Source organism: Mauremys mutica, chromosome 8 (assembly GCF_020497125.1).
Source record: "Mauremys mutica isolate MM-2020 ecotype Southern chromosome 8, ASM2049712v1, whole genome shotgun sequence".
In the NCBI taxonomy this organism is placed as follows: Eukaryota; Metazoa; Chordata; order Testudines; family Geoemydidae; genus Mauremys; species Mauremys mutica.
In genome coordinates, this window is record NC_059079.1 from 76,703,186 (window position 1) to 76,730,890 (window position 27,705).

Genomic DNA, 27,705 nt, shown 5'->3' on the forward strand with positions numbered 1-27,705 from the left:
AAAGCCATATTTGTGGACAGGGGAAAATTTTCTGTTTTGTTTTGCAAATACACACACACACATGCTTTTTATCCTTTTAAAATTTAGTCTGAAAATGTCTCACTACATCTGAATATTTCTATCCTGTAACAAGGTGGCAAGATACTGATGCTTCTCTCTATGAACATATCCCCTTGCATTTAACATCTAACTCTTCCTGCTTAACTGTAACCTACACAAGATGTTAAGTGTTTTGGGGCATGTAGCATTCCAGGCAGGCACAATCTTGTAGCCTTTAGAGAACTGTATTTTGATTTGTCACCACTCTTAGCAGTACATTTGAGTCTTATTTTTAGTGAGCTGTAAGTTCTCAGTCACTGCTTTGGTGAACTTCTTGCTGCTGCTTATCAGATTTTCAGTTTTTGTTTTGGGGATAAATTAATTTTTCCGTGTTCAGTTGTGTCTTCTGTTTTATAACAGAAGCAAAATCTGTTTCCTGTATGGTGAAGAGCAATTGCTGTAAGAATTGTGGAAGGGGAAAAATTATATGTGATTTTTGGTCAGCATTTGTATCTTTCAGCCCGTTCCTCTGAGAAGCAGATGGCATTGGCTGAAATCACACAACAGTGTCTCCCAAGAAATTGATGGAATTAGGCCACAATAGTGCTGCACTCTGTGTCCCAGATGAGAAACTAGTGGCATTGGTCATAGTGTATCGTTAAGGTTAAGATTTTGTCAAGGATATTTTTAGTAAAAGTCACAGGCAAAAAAGAAAAATTAATGGAAGCCATGACCTGTCCGTGACTTTTACTAAAAATATCTGCGACAGCTGCCTGAAGTGGGCACAGGGGCTAGGAGCTTCCTGCAGTAGCTGGGGCCTGCAGGGTACTCTGCTGCCCACAGCTTCTGGAACCTGTGGCGGTTGGGAGCTTGGGGATTCTTCCATGGCGGCCGGGAGCTTGGTTCCGCCAGTGGTCAGGAGCTTGGGGGTTCCCCCACCACCCCTGGTAGCTGGGAGTTCCAGAGGCCGCCAGAGGGGGGGCGGGGGATTCTGCAGCTACCAACCACTGCAGGCTGAAGTCACAGAGGTTGCTGGAAGTCACAGATTCTGTGACTTCCACAAACTCCGTGACTAAATCGTAGCCCTATATATTGCATATTAGTGGCCTAGTCTCACTTGCCACCCTTCTGAAAATCTGGCTTACTACTGTTTTATTTATTATTATTCATGTTCGGGCTGGATTATGGGTTTCAGCAGGAATCTGAATCTTCCCCATTTGACTCAGCTGAACTGGCGCCAAAGGTTTCAGTCTCTTGTTTTGAGACAGTGGTGATGACCAAGGAAAGCCTTGTTTCCATACCCCGCCTTGTGGTTGAAATGCCTGTCTTGAACTGCACGTGAGCTCCTCAGTCACTTCTTTGGAGTTGCCACAGGAAATAAAAAAGGACCAAATCTGCAGTGCTAATTCAGGCAAAACTCTTGTTGACTTCTGTGGAGTAAGGGCTGTGGGATTTTGCTTGCAGATTATATCATGATACTTCACAGAAAGGTGCATCTTCATTTGGAGTGGTCGAATATTGGTCCCAGCTATGTTTTTGTTAACATGAGGTAATGTGAAAAAGCCCTGGGATGTGAAAAGGCCCCAAAACAGGCCCTAAATTTGCTAACAGAGCTCTTCTTCAGGTCCAAGTCTATATAGCTTGAAAGCATCTCTCTCTTGCCAACAGAAGTTGGTCCAATAAAAAAATATTACCTCCCCCACCTTGTATGTCTAATAAATATAATACTCAACTGCAGAATGTGGTATAGTAGATGTTGAAAACTGTGAAGAGTGTGTATTAACATATTATATAATTGTTTTGTTTCTTTCAATTCTAGACTGACTGCAATGTCTCATTGCATTGGACTCTTGTCCATTGCCTCTAAACTGAATTTGCTGGTTTTGCTGCTTTCTGCAGTGTGCTTCTGTTCATGCTTAAGTGACAGAATTCCAGTAAGTATCTTGTAATCTAAGAGTGAAAGATGGCTATAAAAGGTCGTTTGAATCATTTGAATTACTTGGTGCTGGTGGGGTGAGCATAGCCTTATTTATTTCTCCTGAAATTATGTATGGCAGTGCATCAGCTCTCATCTTTGCAGTATTTTGCCTTTTTTTAAAATGTTTTATGGTATAAAATTTCAGAAAAGTTTTAAGAAGTAAGCCTATCTAAATCGCTTGATGCTGATCAATAAAGAGGACATGGAAAAGGAAACATGCGATTCAGGCAACATTCACATTTTGTCACATGCACCTTGTTTTGTTTAAGCAGCTGCAACTAAAACTTTAATTTCATTAGGACAAAAACTAAAGCTAAGTGTGTGGTCTAGTGGTGAGAGCAGGAGATGGAAGTCAAGAGTATTCTGTTCCCAGCTGTGTTTCTGGTCACTGTGGGCAAGTCACTTATACCCACATTTTCAAAAGCAGCGTATGATTTTGGGCCCTTTGTTTTTTTTGGATGCCTAACTTGAGACACCTTGAGCCTGATTTTTCAGACTTCAGTTGAATGAATGGGAGCTGTGTGCATTCAGCATCTATGTAAGGGTGCAAAGCTGAACAACCAGAAAATAAGAGACCCAAGTTTGGGGACATAACTTTAGCTTTCATTTAAAAAAAAATTATCTAGTTCTCTTGGTTGCAAAGGAAAGCTTGAATACGTGTCCCTGAGTGTAACCAATGCAGTGTCACCTACCAGCATTTGCAGACAGCATGACACACTAGCTCAGAGAGGTGCGAGCTGCCGCAGTCATCTTCATGGGCTCTGAAATCCGCTTCTCTGGGACCTTGACAACAACAGTCCAGCAGAGGACACTGAAGGTATATCTACACTGCACACTAAGCCTGTGTCTGTGTCACCCAGTGTATTAGACACCTTGGAAACATGCTTGAATGTCTGCAGTGCATTGTAAATCTGGGTTTACAGTTGCTGGACCTGGGTGTCTCAGCTGTGTTAATACGTCCATACTGAACTATGCAGTCCTTGTGACTAAAGTATGTGGCTTGACTTGTATCCACACTGCAAAATGACAGGGCTAGGACCTGAGTCATAGCGGGACTCAGACTGTGACCCACCTCCCTACCAGGGCTCTAGGACCAGGGCCTTGTGTGCTTGTTGACCTGAGTCAGAGCTCAGGCTTAGTGTGTAGTGTAGACATACCTTGAGATGGGAATGACCCTCATTACCACTACATTATCATGGCTTTGCAAGGCTCCCGCCATACAGAGTCCTTTGCTCAGGAAGGGCTCAGTCCCTTCCCTTTCAGCGACAGATCCCAGCCTGTCTGCAGACAGGTAGTGGTGGCTTGAGGAGAGGCAAGGCCTCAGCCTGGCCATGGGGGTGGTAATGGGGGCCGCCTGCCAGCCCAGAAGAGCTCATGTAGGTGATCTCCGCCACTACTAGTTTTAAGGAAGGATGGGGCACAGGGAACCCCATTTGGGGTGTGTCTAATCTCCTGGACTGGGAATAATCTCAATTTTAATTCCAATTTAACATTGTATCTGGTTTTAAGGAAATGTCCATCTTTCTTTGTAGAACCTGTTTTGGTTTCTACCCTTTTGAATCTCTAAGGAAAACAAAAGTAGTTACCAATTGATGTACTTTATGTAAGTAGAAAATATAATGATAAACTTGTTTTGTGCAATTGCCAATTTTCATTAGCATAGCAAATGTTAATGGTATTTAGACTGTTAGTGAAAATGGGATAGTTATAAAGTGATCACAGGCCAAACAGCTGAAGCAACTGTTTAAATGAAGAAAGACACGTACCGTTACCCCTTACAGTACATTTAGATTTGCAGCACTCATATTGAATGGAGACCATTCGTAAACATCAGCTGTCTCCATTATGTGTTTCAACAGATATAAAATTAAGAGGCATGTTGATGAATGTATTATGGGACTGTATATCATTAAATCCCTCTTGGATAATAATCTAACAACATAAATAAGCAAAGTAATAACGATTGGCTCATTTTTATTAGCTTTGTTGAATCTTGGCTCAGAAAATGTTAACACTCACTTTCATCAATAGAAGCTGACTACTTATGTTTATGACTGTAACTAAGCTTTAACCATTTGTCATAATCTTAACAATTCTAATCCTCTCATCATACACTAAGGAAAAGTATGAATTAAGCTCTAGTTTCCCTGTACTTCTCAAATTTATGTCCTTTTGACATTTAAAATAAAAATGTTCTGTAACTTTTCAATCATTATAATGTATTATCACCATTGTTTTTAACTGCACATGTCTTGCACAGAACTACAGACTGATATTTCCCACACTCAGAAACATTTCTTAGAAACTGTGTAACATACATTTAAATGCAAACAATCCAAATTCTTCTATTAAATATGCATATACAACTTCCATTGAAGTTGGTGGGAGAGGTGAATGCAGAATTTGGTCCAGAATTTTCAGTTAGCCACTTAATTTTGTTTTGTTTTGTTTTAAAAATATTTATTAGAAGAGTAACAACTGTAAAGCCTATTGTTTTGGGGAATGGGCCAAACTGTTTGAGAGGGATTAGGAAGAAACTTCCTTTACAGGCAGGTTATTCCAAATTGTCCACTGATAGATTTTTTTGTACCTTCCTCTGAAGTGTCTGGAACTGGTCACTGACAGACACAGGTTAATAAACTAGATGTAGCACTGGTCTGGTCCATTATGACAATTCCTATGAAATCTGAGATGAAAAGACATATTGGGTCACATCTGATTCACTGTCTCATCTCCTCCCAGTTCAAGATTGTTACTTACAGCATATTCTTAATTGTTTTTTTGTCCAGTGCAGTTTTAAATGCCTGAAGGTAATGGGGCTTCCACTACTTTCCTTGGGAAACTGTTCCACACACTAATAGATCTCATTGATTGGAAACTTTTCCTGTTTGTCATCCATTAGTCTGGGTATTCACACACTTCAGATATCTGTAGATAGTGATCCGATCACCACCTTATTGTTTAATCAAGATATAACTACTTAGCTCTTAATATAATGTAAATGCTACAAATAAAATCCAGTTTAAAAAGAGGCGCAAAAGGGATGAGAGGTTCTAAAACTGAGACTGTCTCTGCATTGTTACAAAATAGCCATTCCTTTCAATGAGATTCATTTTTGTTACGGAATCGTCCTTCCCTCTGAATATCCCAAAGAATATAAATACACGTGCACAGCTGTGCGCAAACCCACCACCCCTATGTTAAAATAAGAATGAGGTTGCAAAGTCAAGCACTCAAAAGTTAGGGAAATGCCAGACTTAAGGTTGTCTGTGCCTTAACTCTGGCATTTCCTATTTTGTAAGGTGTAGACAACCATAATTCTGACACTACCTAACTTCTGAGTGCTTGATTTTGCAACCTTAATAAAAGGTTCTTTTAAGTTTGTGTGTGTGATTTCCTAGGTTTTTTTAAAAAGCAAAATGAAGAAACAAATTCCATCATGCAGCATCATCTTGACACCTACATGGTTCATCAGCAAGATTGAAACCTTTATATCCACTGCACAGAACTGTGCGGCTTGTGATTACAATGATAACAAGTAGCTGTAGTAGACTGTCATCTTATATGTGGATGAGGACAAAAGGAGGATTTTGTCAGTTGGTTTCACAGATATTTGGTGACAGCAGAGGAAAGTTTGGACTCGGGAATCTTGAGTTCCATTCCATGCTCTGAAAGGGAGTGTGTTCTAGTGGGCATAGACGCTTCTGCCAATTCCCTCCAAACTTGACTCCTTCTGCCCTGTCCCATTCCTGTCTCTTCCCCCACCCCAGGTCCTCACCCAGACCCATTCTCCTCACCTAGCCAGTCTACCCCTAATCTGAGCCTCCAATCCTCAGGCTTCTCATTCCAGTCCCAATCTCTTTATCCAGCAAGTCCTAACCTCTCCCCTCTGGAATCCCTGTTCCAGCCTCAGTCACCCTCTACCCCAGTCTTAGTCCTCTTCCCCATCCAGTCCCAGTCTCTGCTCCCTGGCTCACAGTCCCACTCTCCTCCTCCTCCCCGGCTGCTTGACCAAATCTACTCCCTCCCCTCCCTGGTCTGGCTCTTTTCTGATCTGCATTCAAATCAGGCAGCTCCCTTCACTGCATTGTTTGGGCCCAGTGGCGGGGGGTGGGGTGGGGGCATTGGGAGCATAGGAAAGACAGACTCCTGGTCCAGGTCCTTGCACGTAGCAGCCCAGAGTTGCAACTGCAGGGCAAGTCCTGCTCAGCACCAGGGTGGAGAATGTTCAGTGTGGCTGGAATAGTCAGGGAACTGAGCATATGTAAACTGTGATTTTTTTTTCCTTCAAAGGATTATAACTTGGTCAAATATGGGTGGATTTTCAAAGGGACAGTCAAAGGCACATTCTTGACTCAAACGGCACCCCTTTGCCAAATGTCAAATCCCTGCTCCAAAGCATGGGGGCCCTAGAAACTTCTCAAAGAAGAGGTTGCCAGAATTTTTTGACATGGACAAAACAACATATTTTCCCCTATCCTTGGTGTTGGAAATGGCCATACAGTTTTGGCTGACGTTTTCCAAAAAGCATTCAGTCTGAGGCAGAAACACAGCATGGAAACTTTCATCTGAACAGTTAGTTTGGCAAAGTTATAAGCTACTGAAAACAGCGTCTTTATGATGGGAAGTGTCACACAACCTTCCTAATAGGCAGTGCTACCAGCCTGGGCTATAATATAGATCTGGCTCTGTTAACCCTCGCTTGAAGCTTGCAACCTGCACTAGAATAGGAAATAAGATGCACTGCTTTGTTCAACATAAATGTCATAACAGTTATACTGGTCTAATCTTTAATAATATATTTTTAATCCATGTAGAAAGAATCTCAGGTGTCAAAAAACAAACTTGCTAGAGAGGGGAAAATTTTGTAACCTGAGGAATGTGTTCTCCACTGACACTACATAACCCAGGTGCAATTACTAATGAGCTGCATCTTGTGTATCCTACAGGAGTTTGCCCTAACAAAAACAGAAGAAAGTGACTTAAAAGAAGAGAATGGCAAAGAGTCAGTAGCAGATGATGATCTTGATCCTGAAGACTTAGAAGTGTTTTACCCAACATATCAGTGGCAAACAGTCCGTCCAGGTAACACATTGATGGTGAATTATTGTGTCCCTTTGAAACTACATCTGACATTACCGACAGAAACATCATAGAAACTAAAAATAACCATCAAATCCAACTGCATTTTTTGGTGTTTAAACAAAGAGGTGTCTGGTGTGGGAAGAACAGCTTTCTGCCTCAGTGAAAGGAAACAAGACTACCACCAAATCTGGTGTTGTGTGGTCATTGTCAGTCTCAAGAACTTCTGCTAGTGCACCTCCAGGACTTTACAACTAACTGAGCTTTCTGTCAGTCAAATGGTAGATGATGTGCCTCCATTACTAGCTCAGAAGCACTTTTTTTTTCTCTATGTATATCAAAAGACGGATTTTATATGTTTGGCACATGCTGTTCTGGTCTGCTGTGGCCTCTTGGGTTGATTAAATATTGCTCGATGGCAAACTTGCTATTAAGAGTAGTAAGTGTAATATTGTGCAGTTTTTATAAGAGGAAAGCTTTCTAATCCTTAGCTGTTTCAAGTCTAGTTTTATTCCTTTAAATCTAAGTTACATATTTCTCAAAAGTGTGCTTCTTAATTCTGGCTTAATGTGTGTGACTTTAATATCAAACTTTTAAAAGATTATACCCCAGTATTTAGTTTGGCTCTTCTGGGTTGCTGGCATTGTCCCGGAATGTAAGATTCTTGACCATTGCACAGAGGCACCAGTAGAATCAGCGGCTGCCCAAAGACTTATGGGACATAGCTAGCAAACCTGCAATAGTCACTGGACTCCTACAGAGAATAAAATTATAAATGAATCTAGTTTTGTGCTGGATGCCCTTCACAGCTTGGCTATAATCTCTGTGACTGTGGTTAGAATCTGTGTTTCTGTCCCACAGTTAATCTTTGAAAGTATGTTATATTTCAGACTTCTTAAATGCTTTATGATAAAGAAAATGAAAGGTGGGCTACCTCAGGTAAAGATTCTCATGCTTATTATTTCAGGAATCTAGTCTCCCCTTGTTTCATATGTGGTTAATATTAATGATGGCTATGCATATCCACCAAGTGGAGACTAGACTCCTCAGAGTAGGGATGGCCAAAATACGCGACACGGAGGACTTCGTTGTCAGCTTCCCAAGAGCCTGAGGATCCCACCTGTTTGTATATACATGTATTTGCAAGTATGCAGCATAAATGCCTGCAGGCATAATATTTGATTTGTGCTCCTGTATTCCATGATAGAACAGGTGGCCAATTGAGTTCACAAGCAATAACACAAGAACTAGGGGTCACCAAATGAAATTAATAGGCAGCAGGTTTAAAACAAACAAAAGGAAGTATTTTTTCACACAACGCACAGTCAGCCTGCGGAACTCCTTGCCAGAGGATGTTGTGAAGGCCAAGACTATAATAGGGTTCAAAAAAGAACTAGATAAGTTCATGAAGGATTGGTCCATCAATGGCTATTAACCAGGATAGGCAAGGATGGTCTCCCTAGCCTCTGTTTCCCAGAACCTGGGAATGGGCGACAGGAGATGGATCACTTAATGATTACCGGTTCTGTTCATTCTCTCTAGGGCACCTGGCAATGGCCACCATTGGATGACAGGATACTGGGCTAAATGGACCTTTGGTCTGACCCAGTATGGCCGTTCTTATGGTCTTAATAGAAAATTGCTGTTGAACAGCTTCATCCTCATCATGCTGTTACAGGGGAAAGAAGGTGTCTCTTAGGTCATGTTTGCCAGCTGGACAGTACTTAGAGATCCCCACTATAGTATATGATGAGCACCTCTGCATAAAATTGTCATGTCATTCCTCTCACAAGTGCAGAACAGTCCAAAGTGAGAGCAACTACTTTCCGTGATCTCCCTAGGATAAATTTCACTGGATTGAGTCATGAAAAGGACCAACACAACACAGTATAAGTGCTTTTGTACTCATTGTTATAGACATATCATGTTTTCAAATGACTTCAAGAAAAATGTGAGCACTGGGGCAGACTTCAGAGAGAAACCATCCAGAAGGAAACTTAATCCAAATTCCTTTTGCAGTTCTTGGAGATATTTTTATGTAAACTTTTCTCCCTCCCAGATCAGTGCCTCCTCTGCTTGATTCTGCAGTGGAGTTATAACCTGATGTTTGCCACTGGGTATGGATTAACTGAGATGGCACACATCCAGCATTTTGACTTCACTACAAGATCTCATATGATAGGCACAGTAGATGTGTTTTGAGGGGGACAGGCCCTCAGTTAACACATACACGTTTTCGTTTATTGGCGGAAATAGCAAGCCTCCCACTGTGGTCTTGGATTTATTTAACCTCTCTGTGCCTCAGTTTCCCCACATGTACATTGGGAAAATGCTTTCCCACCTCACAAGGGTGTAGTAAGTGTTAACTATTCTTTTGACAATAATATTGAGTACTGATGCAGCTCTTAAAATTATAAAACCCTATAAAATTAATTATGTCTTTCAGATGCTCTTGAGGTTTCAGCCTGCTATAGCTGAACAATTTTCCCATATGTAAATCTTTCTATAACATAAATGTCTTCAAAAATCCCTTAAACTTCACACAGCTGTGATGTGCGTATATATGCGTGTGTGTGTGTGTGTGTATATTCAGTTTTTGCACCATTATGTATGGAAGTCTTGTTGTGTCCCTACTCAGTATTCAAACTGGCAGATCACCACCTTTTGTTGAAGTAAAATATTTATATATTTGCAGTTGTTATAAATGTCATTGCTGTTTTTGTTGCTTGGGCATTTTGTTATGCTTTATTTTTTAGCAGCTTCAAATTATGCAAACAAAGTAAAGAGTTTAATAAAGTGGGGAGCTCATCAGCATTCACTGCTGGTCTTAGGGAAGGAATTTCAGGATACAGTTGTAAATGGCTTAACCAGTGATTGCTCTTTGAGTTTTGTCCATGTAGAGCCTCACTTTGCAGATGAGCATGTGCCTTTGGTGTTGAACCTCATAAAAAGCATTAGGGTTATTGTGACTTCCCCAACCTGAAAAGATCCATTAACATCCATCCCCAACACCTCCTCTATCCCTAACATTTTTCTGAAATGAAACACTTAATATGTACTATGTGATCCACTTTTAGCATATTTATTCCTCAAACTTAAAAAATACACACCGTGTCTAAAATGAAAAGCTTGTACTTCTGCAAGTAAAACAGAACATTGTGAAGTTGTGAGTCTGACTAGCAGCACTGCTCTTTTGTATCAACCCTTAGATTCTGATTCAGTTTTACCAATTTATTTGTTTTTCCAACACCTATCCTATTATTGAATTTTAACCTTGCTAAAGACACGCTCAATTGGTGCTAAGATGGCTATACAGGAATCCAGTGTTTTAAGAATGGTCAGAGTTCTGCATTGTGCTGTCCTTTTCTCTGTGAATTTACTTCCAGTCTTCCATCATTTTGATTAAATAAACAGTGACAGAATGTCCTTGACAAACAAACATTTTGATTAGAAATCTGGATCTTTAAATACTAGGGAAGAAAGAAGGGATTTGTGATTGTTTCATGAGCCATATTAGCATTTCATCGTCTTCTGTGCTGATCTCAGCCTGTGACTCTTGTACTTGGGGTCAGTCATGTTGACTAAATAATTGAAAAATGCCAGTGCTCCTCGGAATTGTTTTTCAATTTTGTCCTTGTGTGATTCCAGTTCATTGTTGATAATTAGATCAAACTGGATTTCTGCTGAGACCGTGTGACAGTGTCATCAGGCTGTAATCTGTTAAATCCCTCAAATTTTCTGCAGTTGCTTTTGTAAATTTAGTACCTCTCTGTCGAGTCAGTCCCTTGTTTGATCAAAATACAGCACACATTTTATACAAGTCCTTCTTGTGCTGAGTGCAAACTTCAATGTGCTTCGGGTAGCTGAATGTAAATGTAGAGAGACGGTTATCCTGAGAGTTCTGTTCCATCAAGTGTCATTGGGAAGCTGGAGCATCAATCTTCCATTTCTGTCAACAAATTATGAGGCTGATAATGGCTGCAGAAAAGTTTTTGAAATCCCAGTAAAATAGGTTAGCACTCTGCTAGGGGCATTGCTTCTTCCTCAATTAAGTTTAGTGTGCTGGACACCCATAAATTAGAAGTTTAAGAGACTTGCATGTGAGATCTCTGATCTTTTCACTTATATTTTTGTTTTCTGGGCAAATGGCGACAATATCCTTGCCATACTTCTGTCTGTGTTCTTGGATGCTGTCTTTAGCAACCTGGCCACCAAATTCTGTGACTTAATAAGTAGGTACACACAATTCCCTGTATGGATGCTTGTAGTCTTTACTTATTAGTTTCTCAGATTCAATTAACATTATTCTATTAATGTCAGTGTTAATTCTTTCAAGTCTTCCTTTCATTTTTCCTTTCCGTATTCACTTTCAACATCTACTAGTGGATCTGTGAGTTTAAAGCTGTCACGAGGAGTATATCTGAGGTGAAGAGCTTCAATCATTTCTTTAAATGGTTCACTTTATGCTACTTTGAAGATGATGATGTTAGCATAAAAGAAGGCTTTAACTTTCTTATCGTGTGCAACTCTTCACCTTTCATTGTGTTAATGGCATAAACAAAGATTGATTTTTTTTTACCGTTTTTGGAGTGTCCGAGACAGAGGCTACTGCTGAATGAAGCTGATACTGGAGAGCTGGTTAGAAGGCCTGAAACAATGACTGTCATTGTGTTTGTGTTTTTATGACATTGACGGCATAGAAATGGTCTCACTTGCAAGATCACCAAAATCATCAGTGTTCTTCTCTTTTACTTCAGAGGGCAAAGTTTCATACTTTGGAGATCTTGGGTAATCTGAAGAAACTGATTTTCTGCACCTTTAGAAATCACCACAGATCCTTTCTCTCCTGCTGCTTAACAACTCTGGACTATGTTTACATTCCCCTTCAGAAGAATTATCAGTTTTTATTATTTCAGTCCTTTAACCACTTGTTTCCTTCAGCCTAGATATGTTGAGTGAGATAAATTCGTATTGATGTTTGGAAATCAAGTCTCATAAGCCACTCACAGTATTGATCAGCTTTCACATTTGCTACGGTTAGAAAGAAAGAGCTTGCTAGTGAATACATTGCTGTGAAGATAAAATAAGATGGGATTGTGACGTGATGCTCTATATTATTTATAGAAATATGCTTATGATATGAATATGGCATAATTAAGATATATTTTAGTCAAGATGGCTCATGTAAGATATCATTGGAAAAGTTATAATTTACTGATTGTGATTATCCAATTTGTATGCATGTATCACCTCTGTCTCTGGAGGTAGGAATATTGACTATGTAACAATTACAACTGTGGCTATACTTGGAGATGCCCACCAGACAATCAGCAGTCAGCCTTAATGGGCCATTAGGAAAAAGACAATGAGTCTTCGAAGAATTGGATCCCATCTTGTAGACATTGCAAATAAATCTGGTTTCATGGCTGCTTTGACACTGCAAGGTAAGGTGATAACGTCACCTGGTAAAAACTGCCACCTTGGACGCTGCTGTTGCTTTTCCGCTGAAAACAAAGGCTTCCCGCCTTATGTAAATTCTATGTAAGGCTGGGGAGTAGGGAAAACAGGACTCTTCTCCATTGCCGTTTTGTCCAGGAAGAAAGAGTGCTGAAAGTATCTGAAGAGACAAAGGAACTGAGCTGTGGGAAAGGCAAGGGCTGAGTCCAGACTGAGATGGAGGAATCTAGTCTGTAAAGAGAAATACCTGGAACTTTAAGCTACAGAAACTCTCTAACTTGCCTAAAACAACATTTAGGGTGAGAAATTACTTCTTGAAACCAGTCTCTTTAAGATCGTAAATGTAGTATGCGTGTTTTGTTTTATTTGCTTAGTAATCTGCCTTTTCTGTTTGCTATCCCTTATAACCACTTAAAATCTGCCTTTTATAGTTAATAAACTTGTTTCTGTAAAACCCAGTTTGTGCAATTTCTAACTGGGGATGGAGGGAGAGAATAAGTTGTGCATATCTTCCTCCACATTGAGGGAGGGAGCAAGTTTGAGTTTGCGTTGTATAGATTTCTCTACAGCACAAGACAATATTATTTTGGATGTACTTTCCAGAGGAGAGCTGCACTTGAGTGCTGGGTGATTTCCTAGCTGAGTCTTCTCATAAAGAACTGTTTGCAGACTGTGTGATTCTACAGCTGGTGCGTCCCTACCTCTGTGTGTGTGTTCCCTTTAGGCTTCAACTTTATTCAGTAGGTTTCCTAATAGGTAGATGAAGGGTTAAAATGCATGTGCATTTTATATAACAACCTGGTATATGGATTGTGCCAGCTCTTTTCCAGACCCAAAGTCCAGAGTTTGGTCAGGAGACCAAAGGCCTAGCAAATAGTAATCAGCTAAAAAAAAGCTGGAGTTAACAAAATAGCATTGCCTTTGCTAAAAATATGCTTGGTCAGTAGAAATGTCAGATGTTAAAGCAATAACTGAATAATTATGTTTCAAATTAGCACAATAACAATAGGGATTTTTTGTTTAGTCTCTTTTGCAAAGAAATGTTATTCCCACAAATCCAACCTTGAGTTTATAAAAAGTTGACACATGTCAATATAAGATATGGCATCCTTCCACCTTCCTTCCCAGGGACCAGTGCCCTGCCTTAAAACATAAAAAAAAAAAAAATCTGTAGTATCATGTACTTTTACTGTTTCTTTGCTTTAACCCCTAGAAACGTACCTGTTAAACAATCAAAAAAGTTGCTCCATTCCTATAAACCCCAAATCAAAATTCAACATATATATTTTATACTAATAATATTTTATCAAAGTATGTATTAAATGTTAACTTGCTAACTTAAAACCATGGGCAAAGACATTATGTAACCTTTTAACCATTGGCTAATGATGCTTATCTTGTCTTGCTGCAAAACCTATCCCAGGGTGTAAAACTGCCTACCCCGTCACTTTCCCCCACCCATCAATCTATTCTATTGTAATCAATTAACAGTGTCTCTGAGCTTAATAAACAAGGTAACACTCCGCCACCGCTGTGTGTAATAAACTCCTATGCTTAACCTCTACACAGTGTGAATTTATGTCCTTCAGTAGAACAAGATCCTTAATGTTTGCATCCCTTCACTTTTTTGGATATTTAAAAATTTTCATTCGAAGACTGAAATTAGAGTCTTAATGTTTCTAATATCAAAATTCTTCACATGTATATTTTAGGGCTGTGAAGCAATTAAAAGGATTAATCATAGTTAATCACGCGATTAAACAATAATAGAACACCACTTATTTAAATATTTTTGGATGTTTTCTACATTTTCAAATACATCTCTACCTTGATATAACGCTGTCCTCGGGAGCCAAAAAATCTTAAACTGCATTATAGATGAAACTGTGTTATATCAAACTTGCTTTGATGCACCGGAGTGTGCAGCCCCGCCTCCCCCGAGCACTGCTTTACTGCGTTATATCTGAATTTGTGTTATATCGGGTCGCATTATATCAGGGTAGAGGTGTATGTTGATTTCGGTTACAACACAGAACACAAAGTGTACAGTGCTCACTTTCTATTTATTTTTTAAAACAAATATTTGCACTTTAAAAAACAAAAGAAATAGTATATTTAAATTCACCTGATACAAGTACTATAGTGCAATCTCTTTATCATGAAAGTTGAATTTACAAATGTCGAATTATTATGTACAACCCTCCCCCCCCCACATTCAGAAATAAAACAATGTAAAACTTTAGAGCCTACAAGTCCACACAGTCCTACTTCAGCCAATCGCTCAGACAAAAAAGTTTGGTTACATTGGCAAGAGATAATGCTGCCCACTTCTTGTTTACAATGTCACCTGAAAGTGAGAACAGACGTTTGCATGGCACTGTTGTAACCGGCATCGCAAAATAGTTATATGCCAGATGCGCTAAAGATTCATATGTCCCTTCATGCCTCAACCACCATTCCAGAGAATATGAATCCATGTTCAATAACAATCCAAAGCGGAGCAGACTGATGCATGTTCATTTTCATCGTCTGAGTCAGATGCCACCAGCAGAAGGTTGGTGTGTTTTTTGTTTTTGTTTTTTTGGGTTTGTTTTTTTTTGGGTGGTTCGGGTTCTGTAGTTTCCGCATTGGAGTGTTGCTTTTTTAAGACTTCTGAAAGCATGCTCCACACCTTGTCCCTCTCAGATTTTGGATGAAGCTTCAGATTCTTAAACCTTGGTTTGAGTGCTGTAGCTATTTTTAGAAATCTCACATTGGCACCTTCTTTGCGTTTTGTCAAATCTGCAGTGACAATGTCCATAAATCAAACAACGTGCTGGGTCCTCATCAGAGACTGCTATAACATGAAATGTATGCCAGAATGTGGGTAAAACAGAGCAGGGGACATACAATTCTCCCCCAAGGAGTTCAGTCACAAATTTAATTAGCACACTATTTTTTTAACTAACATCATCAGCATGGAAGCATGAAGGGACATATGAATCTTTAGCGCATCTGGCACGTAACTTGCAATGCCGGTTACAACAGTGCCATGCGAACGCCTGTTCTCACTTTCAGGTAACATTGTAAATAAGAAGTAGGCAATGGTATCTCCCGTAAATGTAAACAAACTTGCTTGTCTTAGTGATTGGCTGAACAAGAAGTAAGACTGAGTGGACTTGTAGGCTCTGAAGTTTTACATTGTTTTTGAGTGCAGTTATGTAACAAAAATCTACATTTGTAAGTTACACTTTCACGCTAGGGATTGCACTACAGTACTTGTATGAGGTGAATTGAAAAATTCTATTTCTTTTATCATTTTACAGTGCAAATATTTGTAATAAAAATATTATAAAATGAGCACTGTACACTTTGTATTCTGTGTTGTAACAGAAAACAACATATTTGAAAATGTAAAAAAAAATACCAATTGAAATGTATTAAATATTTTTTGGATTTTCTATTGTTTAACAGTGCAATTAATTGCGATTAATTTTTTTGAGTTAATAGCGTGAGTTAAATGTGATTAATCGACAGCCCTAGTATATTTGGTTCATGTCAGTGACATAGCAGTTAAAATGTGCATTTATTGAAAAAAATGTGTGATAGCTCAGTGTGTATTTTCCTTTCTTTAATTGTTCATTTCCATGCTTTCAAATGGTTAGTCATTTTTATTGTCATTCCTTAGTATGTATGTATACATACATACATACTACAGCTTAAAGTTAAAATTTTTTGTTTGTTATGGTCCAGATGTTGAGTTTTCATTTCTTTACTTAGATGAAAGCAAGCCCATCCGTCCATCTCAAAAACTACCTGTGGCTTATGTGGATAAATTCAGGGGTGAGAGAGAGAGCTGTCTTTCTGTGCAGAAAAAATGGTATGCAGAGCTTGTGACCTTGGAAATGCCACAGTAGCTGAAGTCTTTAGATCATATTGAGCCATATCCAAAGCAGCTTCCTCAGTTTGCTAGAGAAATGTCTTTCCTGCAGAGATTTTTCAGGGCTGCTGTCTGGGACTCAGTTCATATGCTTGTGCATTCATACAGTGTATGTCTGGGTCTTTTTGTGAAACTTCTTCCTTACAAACTTGCTGTCTCAAGCTGAAGCCATTTTTTGAAAGGAAAAAATGTTGCTAGTTTAAGTAGGGGAGAAGGTGAGAGTTTGTATTCACACCCAAAAAGACCAATGTGATATCTAAATAGGCCGAACAGTATCTTGATCATACAGACTTGTATCCAAATTCTAGCACCATTTGAGAGGAACTTAGCATAGCTCCTAGTGACTGGCCAAAGGAAGACTTTGTTTTGCTTATGTGGTAGAGTGACTGCCTACAGACTAGTAGGGTAACAGACCACAGCAACCGAACCGAGATCTCCACTGACTGGTTAAGTTTACTTTAGAGTCTAGCAACTTGTTGGCAGACTCAGCAGCAGTCTTCCCCTATACATGTTTTAAGTCTCATATCGCAGAATCCTGTCCAGCATGAATAGAAATCAGCACTCTCTGACTATACTACATGGATCATGGAATGAACCTATCCTTGCAACAAAGCCCGATGCCAGCTCTGTCCACATATCCATTCAAGTGACACCATCATAGGACCTAATCACATCAGACACGCCATCAGGGGCTCGTACACCTGCACATCTACCAACGTGATATATGCCATCATGTGCCAGCAATGCCCCTCTGCCATGTACATTGGCCAAACCGGACAGTCTCTACGCAAAAGAATAAATGGACACAAATCTGACATCAGGAATCATAACATTCAAAAACCAGTGGGAGAACACTTCAACCTCTCTAACCACTCAGTGACAGACTTGAAGGTGGCAATTTTGCAACAAAAAAACTTCAAAAACAGACTCCAAAGAGAAACTGCTGAACTCGAATTAATATGCAAACTAGATACAATTAACTGTGGCCTAAACAGAGACTGGGAATGGTTGGGTCATTACACTAATTGAATCTATTTCCCTATGTTAAGTTCTCCTCACACCTTCTATGGGCCATCTTTATTATCACTTCAAAAAGTTTTTTTTCCTCCTGCTGATGATAGCTCATCTCAATTGATTAGACTCTTCCTGTTGGTATGCATACTTCCACCTTTTCATGTTCTCTGTATGTATAAATATCTCCTGTCTGTGTGTTCCATTCTATGCATCCGAAGAAGTGAGCTGCAGCTCACGAAAGCTCATGCTAAAATAAATTTGTTAGCCTTTAAGGTGCCACAAGTACTCCTGTTCTTTTTGCAGATACAGACTAACACGGCTGCTAGTCTGAAACCTGTAATAGGAAGTAGTTAATTTATTACTTGTGGAGGCCCATATTGGTACCTACAGTTACACCAGAATGCTTTTCTCGAACTCTTTAATGTCTATTGCAGGTTTTTAAAAATCTGTGGTTATTGTTGTTGTTTAAACTGCAGGGGAAAGGTGGAGGAGGCTTATGTGAGCCTGGTACTCTGTTTGTAAGGAATGAAACCATTGTCGGTTCAGTGAGGGAGTTGATGATGCCTTGTTTATAGTTACATTTTCAAAGGGGCCTCAGCCTGCCCTTCGGGTAGATAGCTATCTGATACGTGTGTACTTGTCTGAGTTTTTGTGCATTCAGAAAAGGGGTTAGTAGTGATCTGATTTGTGCATACTGGAGGTTTTAAACAGGTGAAAGCTTGCATCTGAAAAAAATGTATTCATGTAGTGAACAGTTTTTAAAGACATTTTCTGAGAGTTTTGATTCCCTGTGACCAGGGGTGGCTCTATGTATTTTGCCACCCCAAGCATGGCAGTCAGGCGGCTTTTGCTGGCATGCCTGCGGGAGGTCCACTGGTCCTGCGCCTTCGGCGCACCCGCCGCTGAATTACCGCCGAAGCTGCGGGACCGGTGGATCTTCCTCAGGCATACCGCCAAAGGCTGCCTGACTGCTGCCCTCACAGCGACCGGCAGGCCACCCCAGGCACGCACTTGCTGCACTGGTGCCTGGAGCCACCACTGCCTGTGACTTGATTGGAAAGAGTGATTCATTGGGGATATAAAATACCCCATATGTGCCAATGTTTAGACATCAGTCTTTATGGCACTGAATATGTTTAGCTGGCCAAATGGGCCAGTATCAAAGATTATCAGATATCAAAGATTTTTTTAAACAAAATGAGATGATAGTAGACGAGTAGATTTCTGCATGCAGATCTTAGGGTCCCACTTCAAATTCTTTGTCACCTTCCTCCTGATCCCCAGAGTCTGGTTACAAAAGGATTAAATGCTGCTGCTTTGGCATAAGAATTCTGTGCTAGGGTATATTCAGGTTAATTTGATTGAAGTGAGACAACACTAAGTTCTGTTTATGGATTTTGTATTGTACTAGTCAAATGTGGATCTTGCCTGTGCCACTAAGTAGGCCATGTTAAGTTCTCTAAGCCTTTACTTTAGCTGAAATAATGATCCTTCTGAATCTGTGGCTTCTTACTGACCCAAACCTAACTGTAAAACATTATCATGCAAGTATCTGAAATATTTATGTTAGTACTGGCAATAGCAATGGATGAAATACATAGTTAAACCACAAGGGTATTTTAGTTTTCACAAAACCTGATGTGAGCAATCCAGGAAATAGAAAGTTGTATCCATCTGGTCAGATCATCACAGATTTGCATGAACAATGGAAACAAATTGAATTTTTAATAAACCTCATGTATACTAGATGATATGCTTCATTTGCAGGTACAGTATTTAAAAAAAGAACCTGCTACAGATCTGCAGAGGAAAATCTGTCCTGTAGAATTACCATAATCTCTTGTGATAGGCCAACAGGAGAGTGCTTTAGGCTAATTACAGAAGGTATGAAAACCCAAATGGTCTCCAGGGTGACTGCAAATATTTAATGTTTGGAAGGGTGACTGTCAGGGTTATAGCCACTGTCTGTTATCTCTGGTTTCATTTCCCCATATGACCCCTAATGCCTGGGGCTCTATCCAGTCATCTCTCCTTAAGTTATATACCCTTTGTCTCTTTTCTAATTGTGACTGCTTCTGTTCATGCCACCTTCTCTGTTTGGAACAGACTCTCTTGTTTTGTGCACCGAGCAACTTCAGTCATTCCTTTCCCAAACTCCCCTCTTTCTCTTAACCTGGAGTTGGTGGTGATCTCTCTAATGCTGACTGTTCCTGGTCTCATGCCTAATCCTTTATCACGTGTGCTTTGGAAAGAGGGGAAGAATGGCCTTGTGGCTGAGGTACTAGATGGGGTCTTGTGAAATATGGGTTCTGTTTCTGACTCTGCTACAGACTTGTTGTGTGATGAGCTGCAGTATAAATTTCTAAAATATATAAACTCTGTGTGCCTCAGGTCTCCATCTGTAAAATGAGGATGGTGATACTTTCCTATCTGCTGTGAGTCACTCACGACACAGTGATGGTGGCTATATAAAAACTCTAATTAGTCAGTGTTGGAACCGTCTAACTTATGTTGTAAGCTTTTTGACGCAGGGGCATTGTTTGTAAAAGTGGTGTTCGCCCTGTTGCACTAAGTAAATGATATCAAGCTGTGCAGTTTTCTGTACACCCAGTCACTCCTCCGTGACACGCTTGCTTACTTTGATTTTTCTATAGTGGAAGCTCCTTTGTGAATGTAAGCAACCCAGGTAGGACTGGTCCAAGTGCAGTCTGTGGAGTTCTGCACATGGCCCACATCTGCCCTTCTCTTTAGTATGGAGGTGTGGAGAGTGCAGATGAAGGCATGTGCTACTACATCTTGATGTAAACAATCCACATAGTTTGGCAGCCACTCTTGCTTTATGGGCCAAACAAGTTTTATTTATTTATTTATTTTTGGTGGATTCTGTATCTCAAGACCATACGTTTTTGGAATCTGTCTGATGACCCTCACTACTGAGCATTTTTGAAATATCACCATTTCATATTCCACCCCCCCCCCACCTTCCCCAGCCCTAGAGAGTAAGAGTTTGCACGATTTGAGGCATACAAAATCAAGGTATAAGAGTTCCAATATGTGAAATGTATGTATTTAACATTTGCCAGATCAATCAATAACAATACATATATGAATAATAGGGGTACAGGAGGAGGGGGTTGCGGTATAGCAGTTTTAATTTGATACAGTGACCACCACTCTTTTTCATTCGAAATATATTCAACAAAATTATAATACTTTTTTAACCAAATACTTCATTTTGGTATCGTCATAATGGATTACTAAGTGATCTTTCTGATTCATGCTACAATTGAGTGACCTGTATATTCAGATCAGGACACTCATTTGTCATCATAGTTTTCCTTTGCAAATGCTAAAGCGGATTTGATCAGTCTGTTACAACATTCACACCTCCTTGGCATGCACAAAATAAGGCACATAGCAGTTTGGCACTATTATCCACCTCTCATAAATGTATACGGTACATTATTCTCACGAGAGCACTTGACTACTTCAGAATGTCTGGAGGAGCAAGCATGACATTGTGTGATAGTTTCAAGTCTCTGTTTCCAAAAACTGTTGTGTATCCATCGATATTGCAGTGGATTAAGTGGTGCTGTATCTGGATCCAGAGCACTTTTCCACACATGTGACTGACAATGTGCTCATTTTACATTCTATAAATGCTTCAATTGTTAGTGATAAGGTGCTGAGCTTTGGTGTTGACGTGGTATTTTTGCCAATTTTTGCTGCCTGTGATTTTTGCCATGTTTCACACATGGTGGCATAGTTCTGATTATTCATAGCATGCAGCTATGAGTTTGGTTGCCTGTTCAGTGATATCAGGCTTTGGTGTACTGATGTCTCTGCCTGTGATAAGCTTGTGCTTCAGTGCATTGGTGAAACTTCTTGTCTTGGATGAGCTCTGTACTGATTATGTCAATCAACTGTTCCTTATTTTCAGTAACCCTCAAGACTACTTTCTGTTGAGGTTGTTGTGTTCTTGTCCTTGACCAATGCTCTCTGCTTGCTTCTGTGACCTTCCTTGTGCTGAAGTCTTTGAACCTGTCAAAGACAAAGTGCGTGTATACTCCAGCTGTTGCTAGCTTGTGTTCAGTGTAGACCGGGGCGGGCAAACTTTTTGGCCTGAGGGCCACATCGGGTTTCCGAAATTGTATGGAGGGCTGGTTAGAAGAGCCAGGCATGTCCGGGCCCCCGCCCCCTATCCAACCCCCCTCCCCCCCGGGACTCCTGCCCCATCCAACCCCCCTACCCCCCGTTCCCTGTCCCCTGACCACCCCCGGAATTCCCTCCCCTGACTGCCCCCCGCCGCCCCATCCAGCCCCTCCTCTCATTCCTCACTTCCCCCCCCCCGGAACCCCTGCCCCATCCAACCACCTCTTCCCCTTGTCCCCAGGCCGCCCCTGGAACCCCTGCCCCTGACTGCCCCCCGCCATCCCATCCAACCCCCCCCCCCCCCCGAGTGCCACCCCAGGACCCCTACCCCCATTCAACCCCCCTGTTCCCGCCCTCTGACTGCCCTGATCCCTATTCACACCCTTGCCCCCTGACCGCCCCACCCCACCCCACCCCAAACTTCCCTGCCCTCTATGCACCCTGCCGCGCTGCCTGGAGCACTGGTGGCTGGCGGCAGTACAGCCACGCCCAGAGCACCAGGACAGGCAGCCGCACTGCCTGGCTGGAGCCAGCCCCGCCACTGTGCAGCACAGAGCACCGGGTCAGGCTGGGCTCTGCAGCTGTGCTGCCCCAGGAGCTCGCAGCCCCACCACCCAGAGCATTACGCCGGCAGCACAGTGAGCTGAGGCTGTGGGGGAGGGGGAACAGCAGGGGAGGGGCCGGGGGCAAGCCTCCTGGCCCAGGAGCTCAGGGACCAGGCAGGAGGGGCCCTGGCCCGGATGTGGCCCATGGGCCGTAGTTTGCCCACCTCTGGTGTAGACTCTGAAATTTGTCATGAAGTCTTTGATGATACCACTTGCTAGCCAGTGTACTACTCAGAGAACTGTGGAATCATCAAAAGAAGTCACCTACACAGTCATTGAAGTATGTCTAGTTGGTATCTCTGTTGCAGCTGCTTCTTTAGGTTAGACTTAGCCTTCACAATCCTCATGTCAGAGTCAGTGAACATTGTGGTTGGTTCAGAAGCCAACTCATGTCACAAAATATTCACAAGAGATTGACATAAAAAACCTGCTTGTAGGCCTATCACTCTTGAATAGATATAGTTAGTGTCAAATACCTTTGTTGGACCAACCTGTGAACGCTTTATCTCTGCTAGTCTCTCTACTATCCTTGGTATTGGGTCAGAGAACCTTGTGGCCCAGCTATGTTCAAATTCTTGCATTTGGCAAATTCTATTTGTAAGTGGGTCATCTACATTCTCATAGGCAGAGTGAAACCACCCCCAGTCAATGTTTACTATTGCCTCTGGGTGCTTAATGATTGATGCACAGCTATAGCTTCTTACTAGTGGCTTCTCTGTCCATTGCATCTTCAGCAATTCTATGTCTATAACTGTCCAATATTTGAAAATTAATTCTCATGAGTGGATATATAAGAATTTGCCAAGTGAGCATGTTTTGAGAGTACAAAAAGAATGTTTTGTGTCTTGGTTCAGCAGGATGGGGGAAGGGGGGAAGAGGGACTACCCTGATGTAACGCGACCCGATATAACACGAATTCGGATATAACGCAGTAAAGCAGCGCTCCGGGAGGGCAGGGCTGCACACTCCGGCGGATCAAAGCAAGTTCGATATAATGCGGTTTCACCTAGAACGCAGTAAGATTTTTTTGGCTCCCGAGGACAGCTTTATATTGGGATAGAGCTGTAATAAGGTATACTGTTAATACAGATATAACATATGTACCTCTTAGCTAATTGTTTCATAACAAAATATTAGTGTGAAGTTTTCATTAAAAAATAATTGAAATTCAGTGAAAGTGGAGCCATTCTTTTTAGGTGACAAATCTGAAGAACTGTCACAGATTGAACTGTCACTAGAGGTGGTTTTGGAACATATTGATAAATTAAATAGTAATAAGTCACCAGGACCAGATGGTATTCACCCAAGAGTTCTGAGGGAACTCAAATGTGAAATTGCAGAACTACTAACTGTGGTTTGCAACCTATCATTTAAATCAGCTTCTGTACCAGATAGCTAATGTGACACCAGTTTTTAAAAGGGATTCCAGAGGTGATCCCAGCAATTACAGGCTGGTAAGCCTGACTTCAGTATGGAGCAAACTGGTTGAAACTATAGTAAAGAACAAAATTGTCAGACATAATTTGTTGGGGAAGAGTCGACATGGTTTTTGTGAAGGGAAATCATGCCTCACCAATCTATTAGAAAACTTTGATGGGGTCAGCAAGCACGTGCACAAGGGGATCCAGTGGATATAGTGTACTTAGATTTTCAGAAAGCCTTTTAGAAAGGCTCTTAAGCAAAGTAAGCTGTCATGGGATAAGAGGGAAGGCCATCTCATGGATCAGTAACTGGCTAAAAGATAGGAAACAAAGGGTAGAAATAAATGGTCAATTTTCAGAATGGAGAGAGGTAAATATTGGTTTCCCCCATGGGCCTATACTGGGGCCAATCCTATTCAACATATTCATAAATGATCTGGAAAAAGGGGTAAACAGTGAGGTGACAAAATTTGAAGATGATACAAAACTAATCAAGATAGATAAGTCCCAAGCAGAAAGTGAAGAGCTACAAAAGGATCTCACAAAACTGGGTGACTGGGCAACAAAATGGCAGATGAAATTTAATGTTGATAAATGCAAAGTAATGCACATTGGAAAGCATAATTGGAAAGCATAACAACACATATTAAAACGATGGGGTCTAAATTAGCTGTTACCACCCAAGAAAGAGATCTTGGCGTCATTGTGGATAGTTCTCTGAAAATATCGACTCAATGTGAAGTGGCAGTCAAAAAAGTGAACAGAATGTTGGGAATCATTAGTAAAGGGATAGATAATCTTATTGCCTCTATATAACTCCACGGTATGCCCATATCTTGAAAACTGTGTGCAGATGTGTTCGCTCCATCTCAAAAAAAATATTGGAATTGGAAAAGGTTCAGAAAAAGGCAACAAAAATGATTAGGGGTATGGAATGGCTTCCGTATGAGGAGAGATAATAAGACTTGGACTTTTCAGCTTGGAAGAAAGACGACTAAGAGGGGATATGATAGAGGTCTATAAAATCATGACTGGTGTGGAGAAAGTAAACAAGGAAGTGTTGTTTACTCTTTCTCATAACATGAGAACTAGAGATCACCAAATTAAATTAATAGGCAGCTGGTTTAAAACAAACAAAAGGAAGTATTTTTTCACACAGTGCACAGTCAACCTGTGGAACTTCTTGCCAGAGGGTATTGTAAAGGCCAAGACTGTAACAAGGTTCAAAAAAGAACTAGATAAGTTCATGGAGGATAGATCCATCAATGGCTGTTAGGCAGGACGGGCAGGGATGGTGTCCCTAGTCTCTGTTTGCCAGAAGCTGGGAATTGGTGACGGGATGGATCACTTGATGATTACCTGTTCTGTTCATTCCCTCTGGGGCATCTGGCATTGGCCATTGTCGGAAGACAGGATACTGGGTTAGGTGGGCCTTTCGTCTGACCCACTATGGCTGTTCTTATGGTTTCAGTGTTACCTGGCTTTTGAATCAGGAGGGGAATGGTAATAAGTACTCGTATTACAAAATGCTCAACAGTGACCAGCAGTTTCTTTGAATTTAATCTAGAAACTCAGAATCCACAAAAAAGCACTGTATCATGGACATTAAAACAAGGTATTGCTAAAAACTTGCATTTGGCTACTGGATTAATAGTCTCTGTTGGCTGCAGCAACATATAAAAGAGGTGGCTTTTGTCTTCCTCATTTTTTGCAAATTAGGCACAGCCTTTGGACTTCTGATAAGTTGCCAGTAGAGCAATTGGTTGGCATGTGCCTAGACCAGGGGTTCTCAGCCTGGGGGTTGGGACCCATGAGGTGGTCACAAGGTTATTACATAGGGGGGACGCGAACTGTCAGCTTCCACCCCAAAGCCCACTTTGCCTCCAGCATTTATAATAGTGTTAAATATATAAAAAGGTGTTTTTAATTTATAAGGGAGGGGGGTCACACTCAGAGGCTTGCTATGTGAAAGGGGTCACCAGTACATACGTTTGAGAATCACTGGCCTAAACTAAAGCCATTCTATCTGAAACATCTACCACAAGTAGGCAGTGAAGCCCCAAACAGACCTTTTCCAGAACAGAAAATAACTATAGTTGCACCTTACTGATTCCCACTGCAAATTACCTTTACAAATGACTGAATTTTTTATGGTAGTAACTGAACACACACAATAAAAAAGCAAGGTTCCTGCATCATAAAAAGTACTTTGTTCATTTAATTTGACAAGCATAGCTTAGTTTTAATTATTTATGATTTTTCATAATGTGCACCATAATTTTTTTTTAGAAGAAGTGAGACTCCAGCACTATGCTGTTTCTGCTATTAAACCTTTGCTGAGAAGTAGTTGAAGCAGTATTTTTTTGTGTGGTGGGGTGTATGTGCACAGATTTAAAGAGTGTGGATTAGCAAAGTATAGATTGGCAAGGTCCTACTCTGTTAATTTTGCCAAGTCTAAGCATCAGCCTACTAAGCACAGTACTACCAGCATGATATTGGTTTACCAGTCCATTGGAACACAGCGCAGTTATGAACCAATAATAGCTTCATCTGACTGATTCCCTCTTCACCCTGTTTGTATTACTGTACATCATTGTATTTGTCTATTATTCTTTGCTAATATTTTCCTGTTTTAATGGAGCAACGAGATGGATCAATTGCAGGGTGAACTTGTGGCCAAATCCTGAAACCCTTACTCAGGTAAAGCCCCCATTATATTCTTTCCTCTAATAGATTTTCTTCAGCACCAAAAGATTGTGATTTGTTTAATTCTTAATCAGTCAGTTTAACTTTTGCTTTTTTGTATAAACTGTGAGGACAGTGTTTGAGTGGAAGTCAGGTGTGGGGTAGTGGTTGGGGAGGTTTGACAGTATTTCTGATCTTATAACCTCTTAAGGTATTGCTGTGCCACTAGGATGACCAGATAGCAAGTGTGAAAAATCGGGACAGGGTGTGGGGGGTAATAGGTGCCTATATAAGAAAAAGCCCCAAATATTAGGACTGTCCCTATAAAACTAGGACATCTGGTCACCCTATGTGCCGCCCTTGTTTGGGATGACCATTATCCCTAGCCCCTAAGATGCTTTGAAAAAGGAAATGTTTTGCCTCTTGGAATGCACTAGATTGCACCAAAGGGGAAGGTATTGTGGGACACATCCCAGCACGAGCTTCATCCTTCCCCCTTCCAAATCAAAGCAATCATTTAGTGCACTGCTTCCAGGGTTGTTATATTTTTCTATAATTATTTATTTTAGCTGAGATTATGGGTAAAAATTTCAAAAGCCCCTAAATTACTTAGGGTAAAATTTTCAAAAGCACCTAACTGAAAGCCTTCAGAGCATCTCACTGCATAGTTTCAGGTAGAACCTTCAGTACAGTCTTAATCCTGAAGGTTCTTGCAGGGGGGCAAAAGATCTTTATATTCCAAAGTGTGATCAGATTGAGCACATGAGGTCTGATCCAAAGACCATTGGACGTCTCTCCACTGACTTCATTTTCTTCAGTCGGGTTTGGATTAGGCCCTAGGCACAGTCCTTTGCCATGAGCTGTAGAAGTCTCTAGCCCCTGCAGCTCCCTTGTTTCCAAGTACATGGTGGTTTAAAAAAAGGGGATGTGGGGGGAAGAATGGGGGTCTCTTAGAAGACCAGAATTAAGTACTATTCTTAGCATGTAATACAGCACTTAGCTTCATGCTGCCCTCTTAGACCTCGCTCGTGGTGCTAGGCAGGAATAACTTGGTGACTACACAGAATTACTACTCATGTTAATGCAGACTCAAATTCACCTGTTCTCAGTATTCTGCTCATCACTTATTAAACCGGTGTTTATGTGCACAACATTTCGTGTTTGTGTTGTGCAGGATCAAGCTGTATATAGAATTTTTTTCCACCACTGCAGTTGTATGACATAATTACATACAGCAATATAATTAATAAGTGAATTCTATGCATCTTCAAATATATGTCCTCTATTTTATCTGATTTTCTCACCAAAGTTTCAGTCTGGTTAAGGCTAGTCGTCTGTTCACCTCTGCTGGGG

General features: G+C 40.8%; 1 protein-coding gene across 1 annotated transcript in view; it reads left to right on the forward strand.

The window, feature by feature from the left end:
- Nucleotides 1-27,705, forward strand: part of SIL1 (SIL1 nucleotide exchange factor) — a 257,812-nt gene that overhangs the window by 67,528 nt on the left and 162,579 nt on the right. The window contains exons 2-3 of the mRNA XM_045027870.1: nt 1,859-1,973; nt 6,967-7,102. Of these exons, the coding sequence (XP_044883805.1) occupies nt 1,869-1,973; nt 6,967-7,102 (241 nt within the window). The 5' untranslated portion in view covers nt 1,859-1,868. The remainder of the gene's footprint in view (nt 1-1,858; nt 1,974-6,966; nt 7,103-27,705) is intronic.